This window comes from Acanthochromis polyacanthus, chromosome 12, assembly GCF_021347895.1.
Source record: "Acanthochromis polyacanthus isolate Apoly-LR-REF ecotype Palm Island chromosome 12, KAUST_Apoly_ChrSc, whole genome shotgun sequence".
Lineage (NCBI taxonomy): Eukaryota > Metazoa > Chordata > Actinopteri > Pomacentridae > Acanthochromis > Acanthochromis polyacanthus.
Genome location: NC_067124.1, coordinates 21,012,543 through 21,025,131, shown reverse-complemented (window position 1 = coordinate 21,025,131; position 12,589 = coordinate 21,012,543). Strand labels below are relative to the sequence as shown.

General features: G+C 41.3%; 1 protein-coding gene across 1 annotated transcript in view; it reads left to right on the top strand.

The window, feature by feature from the left end:
• The window catches only part of map7d1a (MAP7 domain containing 1a), a 39,748-nt gene extending 27,360 nt beyond the window's left edge, over nt 1-12,388 (top strand). Inside the window, 14 exon segments of the mRNA XM_051957285.1 lie at nt 164-405; nt 1,236-1,499; nt 1,502-1,559; nt 2,367-2,413; nt 2,416-2,465; nt 2,467-2,526; nt 2,528-2,548; nt 3,332-3,383; nt 3,386-3,435; nt 5,738-5,788; nt 5,878-5,938; nt 7,099-7,180; nt 7,552-7,787; nt 11,404-12,388. Of these exon segments, the coding sequence (XP_051813245.1) occupies nt 164-405; nt 1,236-1,499; nt 1,502-1,559; nt 2,367-2,413; nt 2,416-2,465; nt 2,467-2,526; nt 2,528-2,548; nt 3,332-3,383; nt 3,386-3,435; nt 5,738-5,788; nt 5,878-5,938; nt 7,099-7,180; nt 7,552-7,787; nt 11,404-11,414 (1,285 nt within the window). The 3' untranslated portion in view covers nt 11,415-12,388.
• Nucleotides 12,389-12,589: the final 201 nt, after the last annotated feature.

Genomic DNA, 12,589 nt, shown 5'->3' with positions numbered 1-12,589 from the left:
GACATGTGCCATTTTAAGCTAACATTTCAGCCCCAGATCTAAATGAATATAATGTGGTCAGCTTGGTTTGAAAGCATTAGAGAATTGTTGAAGACAGTAGAGAATCATTGCTGACATAATTTCCCATCAGTTTTACATTTCTTTCTCCTGTGTTTTCCTTTGCTCCAGCCCCAGTCCTTATCAAGACGACCTGCATCCCCAGCCACACCCAAGGCAGAACAGCCTCTCCAAGCCCTGCTGCCTCCCCCAAGCCTCCATCAACACGTGGAAGCCCGTCGACTCCTAAGGGCCGTCCCAAAAGGGCCAGGACCCCTGCCAGGATAGATCACCGGACCTCCTCCCCTGTCCCGCTGGAGAGAGTAAAGGAGCCTCGTAGACCTGCCACCCCAGAGGAGAGAAAAGTGAGTAGCAAAAGGAGGGATGATAATGGCCTTTTTTAGACTACACTGGATTTGAAATAGTACGTTATTTTTGTGCATAGTCAGTTATTGTCGTTCTTTTCTCCAGTAAAACAACCACTGTTTTGCCACATTGATAAAATCTTTCTTAACTCTTATTATGATGAGCATAAAGATTCATTCATGTCACCCAATGACAACTGAGCCGACTTCAGTCATTGAGGTGCAGTTGAAGCTCTGGAAAAACTAGCAGTCTTTGCAATATATATTTTCTGTAAGATAATTGTCAATTTTGTCATTATTTGTCAACTACATTTTAACAAACCGTTTCAGATAAGATACAGTACATCTGGATTTTGGGTCGCTTCCTTTCATGGCTGTATGTTTATATTTTCTTTCATTCCCAAACAGTTATCCTCTGCCTCAGTTCCCTTCTTGTGATTGGCCAGAATAATACATCTAATGGAAAAAGTGACTGAGCTACTGGAAAATCTGTATTTCTTTCAAGTCGCAGTTGGCAATGATTACATCAGGCGTAATTAGCCGTGAAAACAAAGGGAGCGCACTCAGTGAGCCACACACAGCTCCATGGTCTATGTCTGCTCACACAGCGCTAAGAGGCTGGACTAATCAGGCCTTAATTATGTAATTACTGAGTTCTTCAGCTAAAGCTATGGCTGTTTAGACATTCCATTTGTGCTGGGGACAAAATGTTTGACGATCCAAGCGAAGAGAGAAGTCTGTAGTTGAGCATGCCAGCAGTATTGATCAGCGAGTACCCCTCTAAGACAGGACGACCTCAGAATTAATAAGGAGCACAAATAATCTTACTGACAGTTGTCTAATGCTTGCATTTGTCTTCTTACAATACTGTTTTAGGTTCCCCTGTGGTTCCTGCCATCGTAGTATCCTCAAGCGCTGCCACAGCTCACACGTCAGGCACACCTCAAACAACCAGTGCCACTTCTTCCTCCCCTGAGCCAGTCCATTCTACTCCTTCTGTCCGTGCTGTGTCACCTGCACCCTCTCCCTCCACCAAGCCCATGGCAGGCACCAACGACCCAGAGGAGGCTGCTCGCATCCTTGCCGAGAAACGCCGGCAGGCCGTGAGCAGAGGGAGAGAGAGGAGCAGGAACGTCGTGAACAGGAGGAGAAAGAGAGGTCAGCTTCTTTTTAACATGTCTCAATTCGCGACCCATAAGGGTCAGCCCTTCCATAGTCAAAGAACTGTCAAGTTCTTTCACTGTCTAAGAGAAGAAAGAATTTTAAATGTGTCTGTGAATGACAGCAATTCCCAAATGGTCTGTACTCCCACAGTATGTTTTATTTTTAACATACACAATACCCTCTTTTTCCTGGCAGCCATGTCAAAAAAAATGTACAGGTCATGAGGAATTAGAAGGAAATGCGTTTGCAATGTCGCCCCAGAAAATGTGATTATTTTGACCAATGCTGACAGTTTCTACAAATGTAAGAAAATTTGTAAATGTCACTGTGAGGCGGCTCATGCAGAATATGCTGTTGTAGCGGTTTAAAGCTGCAAATAAGTCTCACAGAGAACATTTAGCTACTTTGCATGTAAACAGAGACTAATCAGGAAGGCTCCATTGATTCTCACAGCACATGCAAGCCTGAATGAGCCTTCATTTATCACAGCCGGGATGTGTAAGCAAAAGAAATTTGAGAGGCCAGCAGCCAATTGTGACCACAGCAAGTCACTATTGACAGCCTGGAAGCTCATGTGATCTCTTGTTGGCGCTCATTGTACCAATTGTTTCCATTTCCATACATTGTTTTGTTTTGCTTACATTTCAATGTCAACGCAGCAGAGGAAATATAAATAAAACAGGAAATGTCCTGTCAGTAGACTAATTTCCATTTTAACATGTTTACCATGTTCAAAGCGGTTGGCATATCATTTTGTGGAAACAAAAATTCTAATCCTAACCTTGTGCCCAAATTCTTTAGAATCCTCAGAGAGGAGCGGATAGCGAGGGAGGCAGAGGAAAGGCAACGCCGGAGGAGGAGGCCCGAGCCATGGCCGAGGAACAGCGGAGGAGGGATGAAAGCTCAGCGACTGCAGGAGGAGAAGGAGGCTGAGGAGAGAGCCAAAGCTGAGCAGGAGGAGAAACCTACGTCTGCAGAAACAGGTATTCTGACTCTTAGCTCCAACTTGGATTGTAGATGGGTATCAAGTGAATGCAGAGTGTGTCATGCAGGTCTGGTTAGTCACGTAAACATCAAAATACCAGTGTGACTGTCACATTGCCTTTTGACTAAGGTCAAGGACACATATGCAGCCTTATACTAGTCCTATTTGATATCAGGCTTGTCATAAAATTCCACCGCAGTATTTTTTCTGTTCAATGTCAGTGATTATTTTCATTAAAGACAAATATTAATCCAAGATTGTGTGTCTGTGTAGCAACAATTGACTGCTGCCCTTTTTAGATGTCTGTTATAATACCCTGCCTGAGTACTGATTTATCCTATGTTTGCAGAGAGTGAAGTTTGATAAGCAGAAACGATTTACAATGAAACATACAATGTGAATGTTCATTAGGAAACAGCTGTTACATGATTAACTGTAGCGCTGCCTTATCTTATGCAAACTGTGTGCATCAGCCCTATGCTTGCCACCCTCTTGTGGTCTTTGACAGAAGTGGCATTTTTGGCGGTTAAACATGGCCTGTTATAATTATGCATAGGCTTTATAGTTGTGTTCACTCTGAGTGGTCCTCACAAGGCTGTAAATGTTGAAAATAGATCTTTTTGGCTCAAAGGTACAGAAAATGTCCCCTTAGTGGTTGTAAACAATAATTGCAGGGAGCAACCACACCTTGTTACGTAAAAGCATGTTATTTTGGCAGAATTTTTTTCCCCCTTTGCCAGCATTAAAACTGTGGTTGGATTCTCGCCTGTGTGTGTTTCAGAAAGAAGAGGCTGAGGCTAGAGCCCGGGAAGAGGCGGAGAAGCAGCGTTTGGAGAGGAGAAACACTTCCAGAAGGAGGAGCAGGAGAGGCTGGAGAGGAAAAAGGTAGGGCGTTGGATCTGTCCTCCCATCATTGTTCTTTGAGCCAGGTTTTAAAGTCACCTATGTCAGAACAGAAAAGCACACTTATGAATTATGAAAGCAGAAGCACGAGACATTTTGGGGATGAAAATAGCCCTCATACCTCGAGACAGTGACTGATTTGAGAGGAGAAAATGTTCCAGTTGTGCTCTCACAGCATGCATCTCAGAGTAACACAAAATCAATTCTGTGGGCCGTTTAGTAAAGCTCTCCTCCCTCAGCGGTGGTATTATATTCTGAGAGACATTCCCTCTGTGGTCTGCCTTTTGACATGACAAAAGCAGGCTTGAAAGTTGAGTCTCTCAAACCAAGATTAATGATGTTTTTGGCTTATCCTGGATTGGCTGTCTGCATGCCAGGTTTAATAGGGTTTAGAATGTGTGCGAGCGTGTAGCTATATATAAACACTAATAACGGCGAGCTAGCTGCGCCAGTCATCTGTGTGTGGATTTGAGCAGATCTTTGCACATGCGAGCTGATATGTGTGTGTGCACTCTGCGATCATCTACTCAAGTGTGCCACCCACATAAACTCACGCCTCTGTATGCTAGCTAAGCCGTTCTTTCCCTCTCCTCATCTTCACTCCATGTGTGAAAGGGTCTTATCTACACATGCCAGACCTCGCTCAGCCAGTCAAAGTCTGGGCTCAGTACAGGAATAAACCCACAAGAACAGCATGTCCTCTGCCCCAAAGTCAGTCGCACTGTACGACACACTGTTACCGTCTTACCCACTCTTATTATCACTTCAACAATGCACAGGTGGTGAAAGCCATCTTATTAAACAAACAAAAAATCTTTAGTCCTGAGGTAGACTTTTTGTAGCTAAACTAGATGCCAAAGCCATGACCGTGTCAGCCATCCATGAATAATCTTCGATCTTAAAAATGCCTCACTTTTTATGAGTGGCAGCTGCTGGAGCCTAGTGGTCCCAGGCTCACCGTGTCCTCAGATGAAGGTCGCATCTTGTATCAAACGTCTGTGCATACCAATTATTCACACAGAGTGAAATGTATTATAGAACAGTACAGCATTACCTCTTTTCCTCTGTCCTGCTGTTCACTGTTCTACCATCGTACACTGTTGTTCCAGCTGAATACATGAGTGCCACTTCTTCACATAGCCCTCCAGCTGGACACACAAGAGCCACTGTTACTTGAAGTCTAACAGTGTTTTTAAAATAATATTCTTTCATTAGTGAAGAGAAATAATGAACAGCAGAAGTGAAACCTCAGGTTCTAGAAAACGGTCTCAAGGTGTGTGGGCCCAGTCCAGCTGACTAAACCTGACCTGTTTTTTGATTAAAGTAAACAAAGCTACTTTTTTTGTGGATTTTGTAATAATACCTTCTGCTTTTGACTGGCACTGAACTAAACCATTTATATCTTAATTTAAGGGACACAAATGCCCTGATCCTTTAATATATTGCTCTCCACTGTTATAATACAAAATGAATAGAGTATTTGAAAGCTGTACAAAAATATAAATGCAACAAGCACATGGTCTTCCTTTTCTTACCGGGAAAAAAGATTAAGTACCCATGTGTCGTTTTTGAGCTTTTCAAATGTTGAGAAATCCTTGACTATTTAGTTCATCTACTCCCTAGTCAGTTGTGGCTTTAAAGGACAGTGATCAGATAGCATGACCAGTAGACAGACAGTCATTTGACCAGAATATAAAAGGCCACCTTAAAATGATATCTGTATTCAAATGGTAAATCAAGAGAAACGCAAGAGCAGGTTAGTTAGCAAGCTGGATCTTAGCATATCAGTTAGGGCCATAGCTGTGCACTTCACATCTCCACCTTTTGTCATGTAAGACATTGTTACAGACCTCATGATACGACCGACAATCTGCCACACAATGCTTTGGATGAACGTATCTGATAGCATGATCCCGTTCCCCAAATTGTGCACCTACTTTGTCAAGCCCTTCAGGAACAGTGGGATGAACGTGCATGGACAACCTCATTCGCTGTGCGTGTCACCGTTGTGACAAATAACTGATTTCTGATTGCTGCTCTCTCGATCTGCATTATTATTTTTAATATGGTGCATCTTTGGTTGTTTCATGACATTCATTTTGTTGTTGAGATACCTTGTGTTGAAGCAAATACTAATATTCTATGTTAAAAAACGAATGGATAGAATTTAATATTAAAAAACTGCATGCTGCATTTCTATTTGTGTTTTAGTATAGATTGTGTTATGTCATTTTATTCTATGTGACATTTTTCTTGCTGCTTTGTTCCTTTTTTACTTTTTCAGCGTCTGGAGGAGATCATGAAGAGAACACGCAAGACAGATGGAGGTGACAAGGTACATGTGTTCTTGAGTTTTAACTAAAACAAGAAACCAGTGCTCAACTTTCCAGTAGAAGTGACTGAAATTATCTCCTACTTTCACAGAAAGAGACAAAATCCTCCCCACTTGCACATGTCAACGACAAACAGGCAGAGAGCAGCAAAGGTAAGCAGAGCATCAGACCGGACTAGTTTGCCTTCTCCAACAGCTCGTTAGATGATGGAGAAAAAATGATTACTCATGATGACTAGCCTTTACTCTGCAGAAATCATTGAAGATAATTGGCATCACATTGGACGTGTTATCTGGGAAGGATTGTAAAACAAAGTGGATGCTTTGTGCTGGTGTTTGGAATCAGCTCAGCTCTTATTGCTTCACTAAACAAATTCACAGGCATTACCTATTAAATTTGAGACTGTCCCTGAGTCATTTATTGCAGATATTGCACTTTACTTATCACACTAATTTTCATTGATAGCTCATGGCACATGAATGTGACTCTACTTTTTACTTCCACTAAACAAAGGCACGTTTGATGACTGCTTCTTCTCAGTGCCGATGGGAGTCTGATTCACAGTGAAGCACTTTGTAAAAGGGTTATTAGATTATATCACTGCCTCATATCCTGACCAGCTGGAGTTGTTCTACTCTGTTGAATAGGATCCATGTGTGCTTACTTGTCCAGTCCTGGGGACTGAGGATTGGAGAGGAAGAGCGGCTTATGGCTACAGCCTGCAGCAGTTAACGTTTATTTTTAAAACATAATTAAACAAGTATATGTAATGTTCCACAGCTCTACGGCATACCTACTTGCTACTATGCAATAATTATCTCAATACTTAATATATAACTTTTTTTAAAGAAGCATCAACTTTAGCTTCCGTGCCACATATGACAGATGAGTAAGATGAAGCTAATCGATGTCGTCTTAAAGAAATTCTGTTTGTTTCAAAGTTCCCGATGCAGGAAGACATTAGTCAGCCACTGATGTGGTTTGGGGCCTGGTAGGCATGCCTCCACTTTAGTCAGGGGTGTGGAAATCTGTCTCAGCCACATCCATGTCCTTAGTTCAGCTCTGCGTGGGTGTGTTAGTGTGTGGATGCAGTGCCGGTGAGGGGAGAACGATGCAGAAGCATACCCCAAGAAATTATGGTATCAATTTTCTGTCTATTGAAGTTACTCTGACACAGCGAAAGAATGATTATAAATGGTATTTGTCACCCTGTGGTTGACCATGCAAGGTACGGTGGGATGTTGAATATACGTGGTCACACTCATTTACTCGGTTATTGCAGGCAATGACTGTTTTATTTTGCTTCCTACAGCATCTGCTGACTATCAGCCAAAGTCAGAGGTCAACTTGCCCAACAACCAGCCAGAAAATGGACAGGCCAATGTCATGGAAAGGTAATACTAAAACTCCCTTTTCTTTTTGTGCTCACACTGATTCAAGACCACCATGAGGAGTATAAAAGTTTTGTGCCAGAAAACCAGGCTGGGAGTCGACTACCAATCAAGTCTGCAGAATGCTTGCATTGTAAACCTCAACGGAAAACACAAGGAGCCCCACGTTTCAGACCCAGAGTAAACATTTGTAGCACTGGGAGAAAGATTTGGTTTCTTAAAATGTTTACTCTTTGTATTTGAACACGCTTCTTGGGTAGGTTTAAAATGACTCCTGTAATTGGACAGTGGCGGAATGACTCATCTGTTGTATGACTCATTCTGATCCATCATAACTATAACCACATTCTGCTTTGTGTCTCCCTCTCCCACAGCCTCTCAGTCCAAGTGGTTAATGGGGTCCAGCCTATGAGACATGAAAACGGTCTGTGCACTAAAGAAGACACTGCCCACATTGAAGACATCATTCATCTCACAAATCACGGCAACACCACTAATGGAGCCCGGGATAAGTCTGAGACCAGCATGGCCACTGAGCCGATCCTCTCTTTTGAAAGTGATGAGTCATTCATGAAGAAGGCAGGCCCCATGAAACCTCAGCATGTTGCAGGTACAGAGCGTCAGGCTGCTTTACAAGAAAAAAGAAAGGCCACAATACAAACCTTAAAGACTTTTCACCTAAAGCAGGCTGAAATTAACCATAAAACTATAAATACAGTAGAGGAAAGGAGGTATAAAAGTCAATGAATTTCAATGTCTAGTGGGCCTCCCGAATTTCTTCTAATATTGCCCAACTATTCACTTGAACTTGCATAATAACTTCCTGATTTGATTTTGGGTGTTAAAGCATCAAAGCTTAAGGTCACTGAGACCTCACAAAACACTTTTCTGGCCATTGCTTAAAAATTCTTAGGCTAATTTACCCAAAATGTCACATAAATATTTGATGGGATAGAGTAATGAAGGAATTATCATGTGATTACATTTTGTACCCAAAACGTTGTTCAAACAGACATGGATATAAACTGCAGCTTGTAACTGGTTGGATGAGGCACACAGAAGGTGGTAATTACCGCCTGGCAAACATTGTTTTCTGGAAGGTATTGTTTTGAGCTGCATGGTGTTGGTTGCTTGCTTGCTTGCTTGTTTGTTTGTTTGTCTGTAACAATTTGGTTTCCGCGCGATAACTCGATAAAATATTGATGTAGCCTCACCATATTTGGTACACAGGTGTACCATAATAAGACACAGGTCAAGTTCGCATTTGGTGACCGTGACCTCATTTTCAAGGTCACAGGGGTCATCTTTGGTGCCGGGCAGTCCAAGTTTGGTAAAACTTCTTGTTTTAAATTTTGTTCTATTTTTTTTTTGTACAGATTTTTAAAAAAAAAACAAGATATGTGTAGTAGGTACATTTTTTTAACCCTTTTAGGAAGGACTATGGTGGTCTTTGTGCTAGGCTATGCTAACTGGCTGCTAACTGTAGCTTCTGTTTAAGTAGCAGCAACATTTTGGAGAACATACAAGAGCATTCAAATCAAAATAAGACTCCCATTTTTCCTTTAGTTCAAGGTTTTAGAAAATGTAAGACAAGGCTTTTTTTATGCACATGAAAGAAAATTAACTGAAACATGATCATTTGCCTCGACCGGAAAGATAAAAATCAAAGATGAGAGTCAATATGATACAGCCGCAGGCTTTCTTTCCTTATTGGTCCATAAAAATATTTGCAGAGTCATGATTCATCTACAATCAGCTTGTATGCTTATTTGCAATGAGCTGGTTTTACAGTTGGCCAAGTTCACGTGACCCAGCAAAGATTACAGTGCAAGGTGCTATATACACGGCCAATAGAAAGTTTGGATGCACCTTCTCATTCAGTGCTTTTTATTTATTTGTATTATTGTCTACATTGTACATTAATACTGAAGATTAACAGTTTTTTGTTTCCAACATAATACTATATGTATGCTTTTATAGTTTTGATGTCTTCAGTATTAATCTACAGTGTACAAACTAATTAAATAAAAACCATTGAAGGGGAAGGTGTGTCTTTTGACTGGTTGTGTAGGCGACAGACTGCAAATAAAACCAAAAAAAAGACATCCTATTACATCTACTGCCTATAAACACTACTCCTATTATGATTCCTAAACTTGTTTTATGGCACTTATCCAGCTTGTTTCTCCCGACTAGATCCTTGCTTGTGTTGTATCTACTCTCAGATGTACGTCGCTTTGGATAAAAGCATCTGCTAAATGAGCTTGTAGAATTGTAGGTGGGTACTGAAACTTAGTATTAAACAGGTCCCAGAGCTAAATGATTAAGGACTGTAGTACTGATGAGCTTTGATGTTATCGGTTCTGCTTTTGGTTATAAAGAAATTATATTTGCTCCTTATTGTTGCTACTTTATTGGTATCTTACACATTTTATCTCATCAACTGTGTTTCCAATTTGCAATCAGATTTAAACTCAAACATTATTGCTATTTCATATCCAGAAAGAATTTTATGTCTGAGCCTGTGCGCAAGTAATGGTGCCGTTGTTCTCTCATACACTGCAGCATTAAGTGCCCCCCCCCCCCCCCCCCCCCACACACACACACACACACACACACACACAGCTTTTCGTGCATAATGATGGAGAGAATTTAAAAGTGTGGTTACACATCTCTAGTGTCAGTGTTGACAATGCTGGTTGCCACAAGTGCAGAAAGTCTTTTCATGTAATTGCAGAAATGCAGTTTTTTTGTTGAACCACCCAGTCATTATGCAGTTTTCAGCTGCATACCTCATGGTTCAGCTTTCCTTGGACCAATGTAGGTTAGAGCCTACAATGAGTTAAATAAATTATGTGAACATGGGTGAATGATTTAAAGTATTTTTTACTCAGCTGATTTAGCCTCATCCGTGGTTGCAGATTGCTTTCCCAACCAGGGGAAGGAGTCTGGAGGGATTATGGATCAGCTATAGTCCATTACAGCACTACATATATTAATAATACATTGATATTATAAACAGTATCAGTAAAAACAGTAGTGCGCCACAGCTAGTGCTGTTGTCCTTGGCATGAAGCAGCTACGAATCTGAACTTGTACTTTGTCTAATGTGCAGGTCATCACCCCGATGAAAGTGAGCACCCCCAAGGAGAGGAAGGTGTGTCAGGGAGAGTCCACTTACACTCACAAAGGGGTGGAGGTGGGATATGAAGGAAATAGTGTAGGGACGGGTGAAGAGTTGCTGGGTGTCTGTATACTGATGACAGCTTTTACTCAGCAGCCCCACTGACTTGGACCTGGACTCAGTGAGGAATTCTTAGGATGGCAGAGGCGATGAGGAGACACTATCCACAAGTGCTTCGCTGCCAAGGCTTAGAAACAGGACTCCGAAGCAATTAAGCACCATATAACCCCTCACTCATTCCCCAGCAGCAACGTCAGCAGCACCCTACTCTCTCCCTTCCTGCTAGGTCTTAACCTTCACCTGTTAGCCTGAAGACAAGCCAGCAATGATGAATATGATGCAAAGCAAACAAAGAAAAAGCACCCTTGCAAAGCCTTTAATGGCAAACTTTAATGAATATTTTAATGCCTTCATTTTATTACCACCTTGCTCTTTCAGTTAACCCTGCCATACAAAGTGAACATTCTCCCTTATTTTCACTCATGTAAATCTAAATTTGTGATTTCACCTTGGCTGTATTTAGGTTCAGAGTAATGATAGGTAATAGTAACAAGCTGAACTCCACATCCTGTACAAGGTGTCCCCTGCCTTCACCCTAACACACATGAACACGACCCTCATGAGGATTAAGCGGTGTGTAGATAATGGATGGATCGATGAACTCCACGTCTATTTTAAAGGACATTCCAGGAGTTATTTAAAAGTCCATACGTGTTGAGAGGATGGTCCTTGGTCTCACATGTGGCATTGTCAGTCAAATAATTCAGTGCTTTACATGCTGGCTTTAGTCTTGTGGCCTTTTTATTTGCTCCATGTAAACAAGACGATAAAGGTTTATGGGTTTTGGCGCTTGCGACGTGTTTAGCATCCTGTTGCATTTAGTATTGTCAACAAGTCAAAGGTTTACAGACCATGCCATTATTCAGTTCAATGAGGCGAATCCTTTTATGGCTCCAAAGCCGACTCTGTTTTGTCTGTTACCGACTATCTTTTGTGGCTCTTCCTCTTTCACACCTTTATCCCTTCACACTGTCTCTTACAGAGGTCCTGTGACATATTCCAGTGTTGAAGTGCTCATCGCCTGAGGCCACCAACCTTTCCTAAGCCTTGCCGACGCTCGCACGGCGAGCCCTGTGACCTGTGCCAATCAACAACCTTCTTCTAAGCTCCGTACAGCAAACATACTTTTCTCTTAAGATAAAGTGGGCCACAGAAGATGATGACAAAGCACCAGGACACATGCGACAAACAAGACGGGATGAAAGGTGTTGCTGCATCAGTGTTATCATTTGTAAAGATCTTTGTGGCACCGGTTCCATGCACCTTATTACTTAACAGTATCATCCTTTGTACATTACAGTACAGCTGAGTAATTATGTTACGCTGAAAAAGAACTATTTGTTTTCTTTGTTCTTTAGTTATTTAACTGAAAGAGAAATATAAAAGACTGGGTACATCTTTGTGAATAATGTAAATGAACTTTGTGTGTTGGACAAAGGAAGGGTCTGTGGATTAAAGTTGTATGAAAGGGAGCCATTCTATGCTACTCTGCCATGAGTAGATCTTCTAAATAAAACCCAGGTATTCTGCATCCTGGTTTGTATAAAGCTACCTGTAACAGTTTTTTGTAAAATTGAGCTGAAAAATTAAACAAATTGAAATGTAACTACCCAAGTTTTCCCACTGAGTGTAAACATACTGTCTGTTCATACTTAAACCTCATATGATTGATTGTATGCAGAACTGGATGTAGTAATGAGTGTGCAACCTTGACGATTATGAAACCAGACGTCATCTAAGGTCAAATCTCTATAAACAGGGATTTACTTCACTATTTAACAGTTGAAGCTGTTTATTTTTTTCCACATGTAGCAGCATGGCTCAGTTTTCTCTCATTTGCGTTGAGATTCTGTGGACTCGGAGGTTTTTGAAATGCTGATGCGTGTATATGCTATAAATATATTTTGATGTGCATTGTAAGGTCAGTGGGAGTATTTTAAGTCTTATTAAAGACAAGTGGTCCAGTCTGTGGCCTCCTCATTCTTTTGTCTCAAGTAAATGTGGATTTGATAGATTCCGGCATTATTTGTGAGATGACAGAGCAACTCGGATGTTCTGGGTCTAAATGTTAAACATGCACAGGTTCATTAATCTGAAACAGGCATAAAAAATGATTACCATTTGTTATTCATTTGACAGCTTGGGAAGTTTCTGTGCTTTAAGTCGCC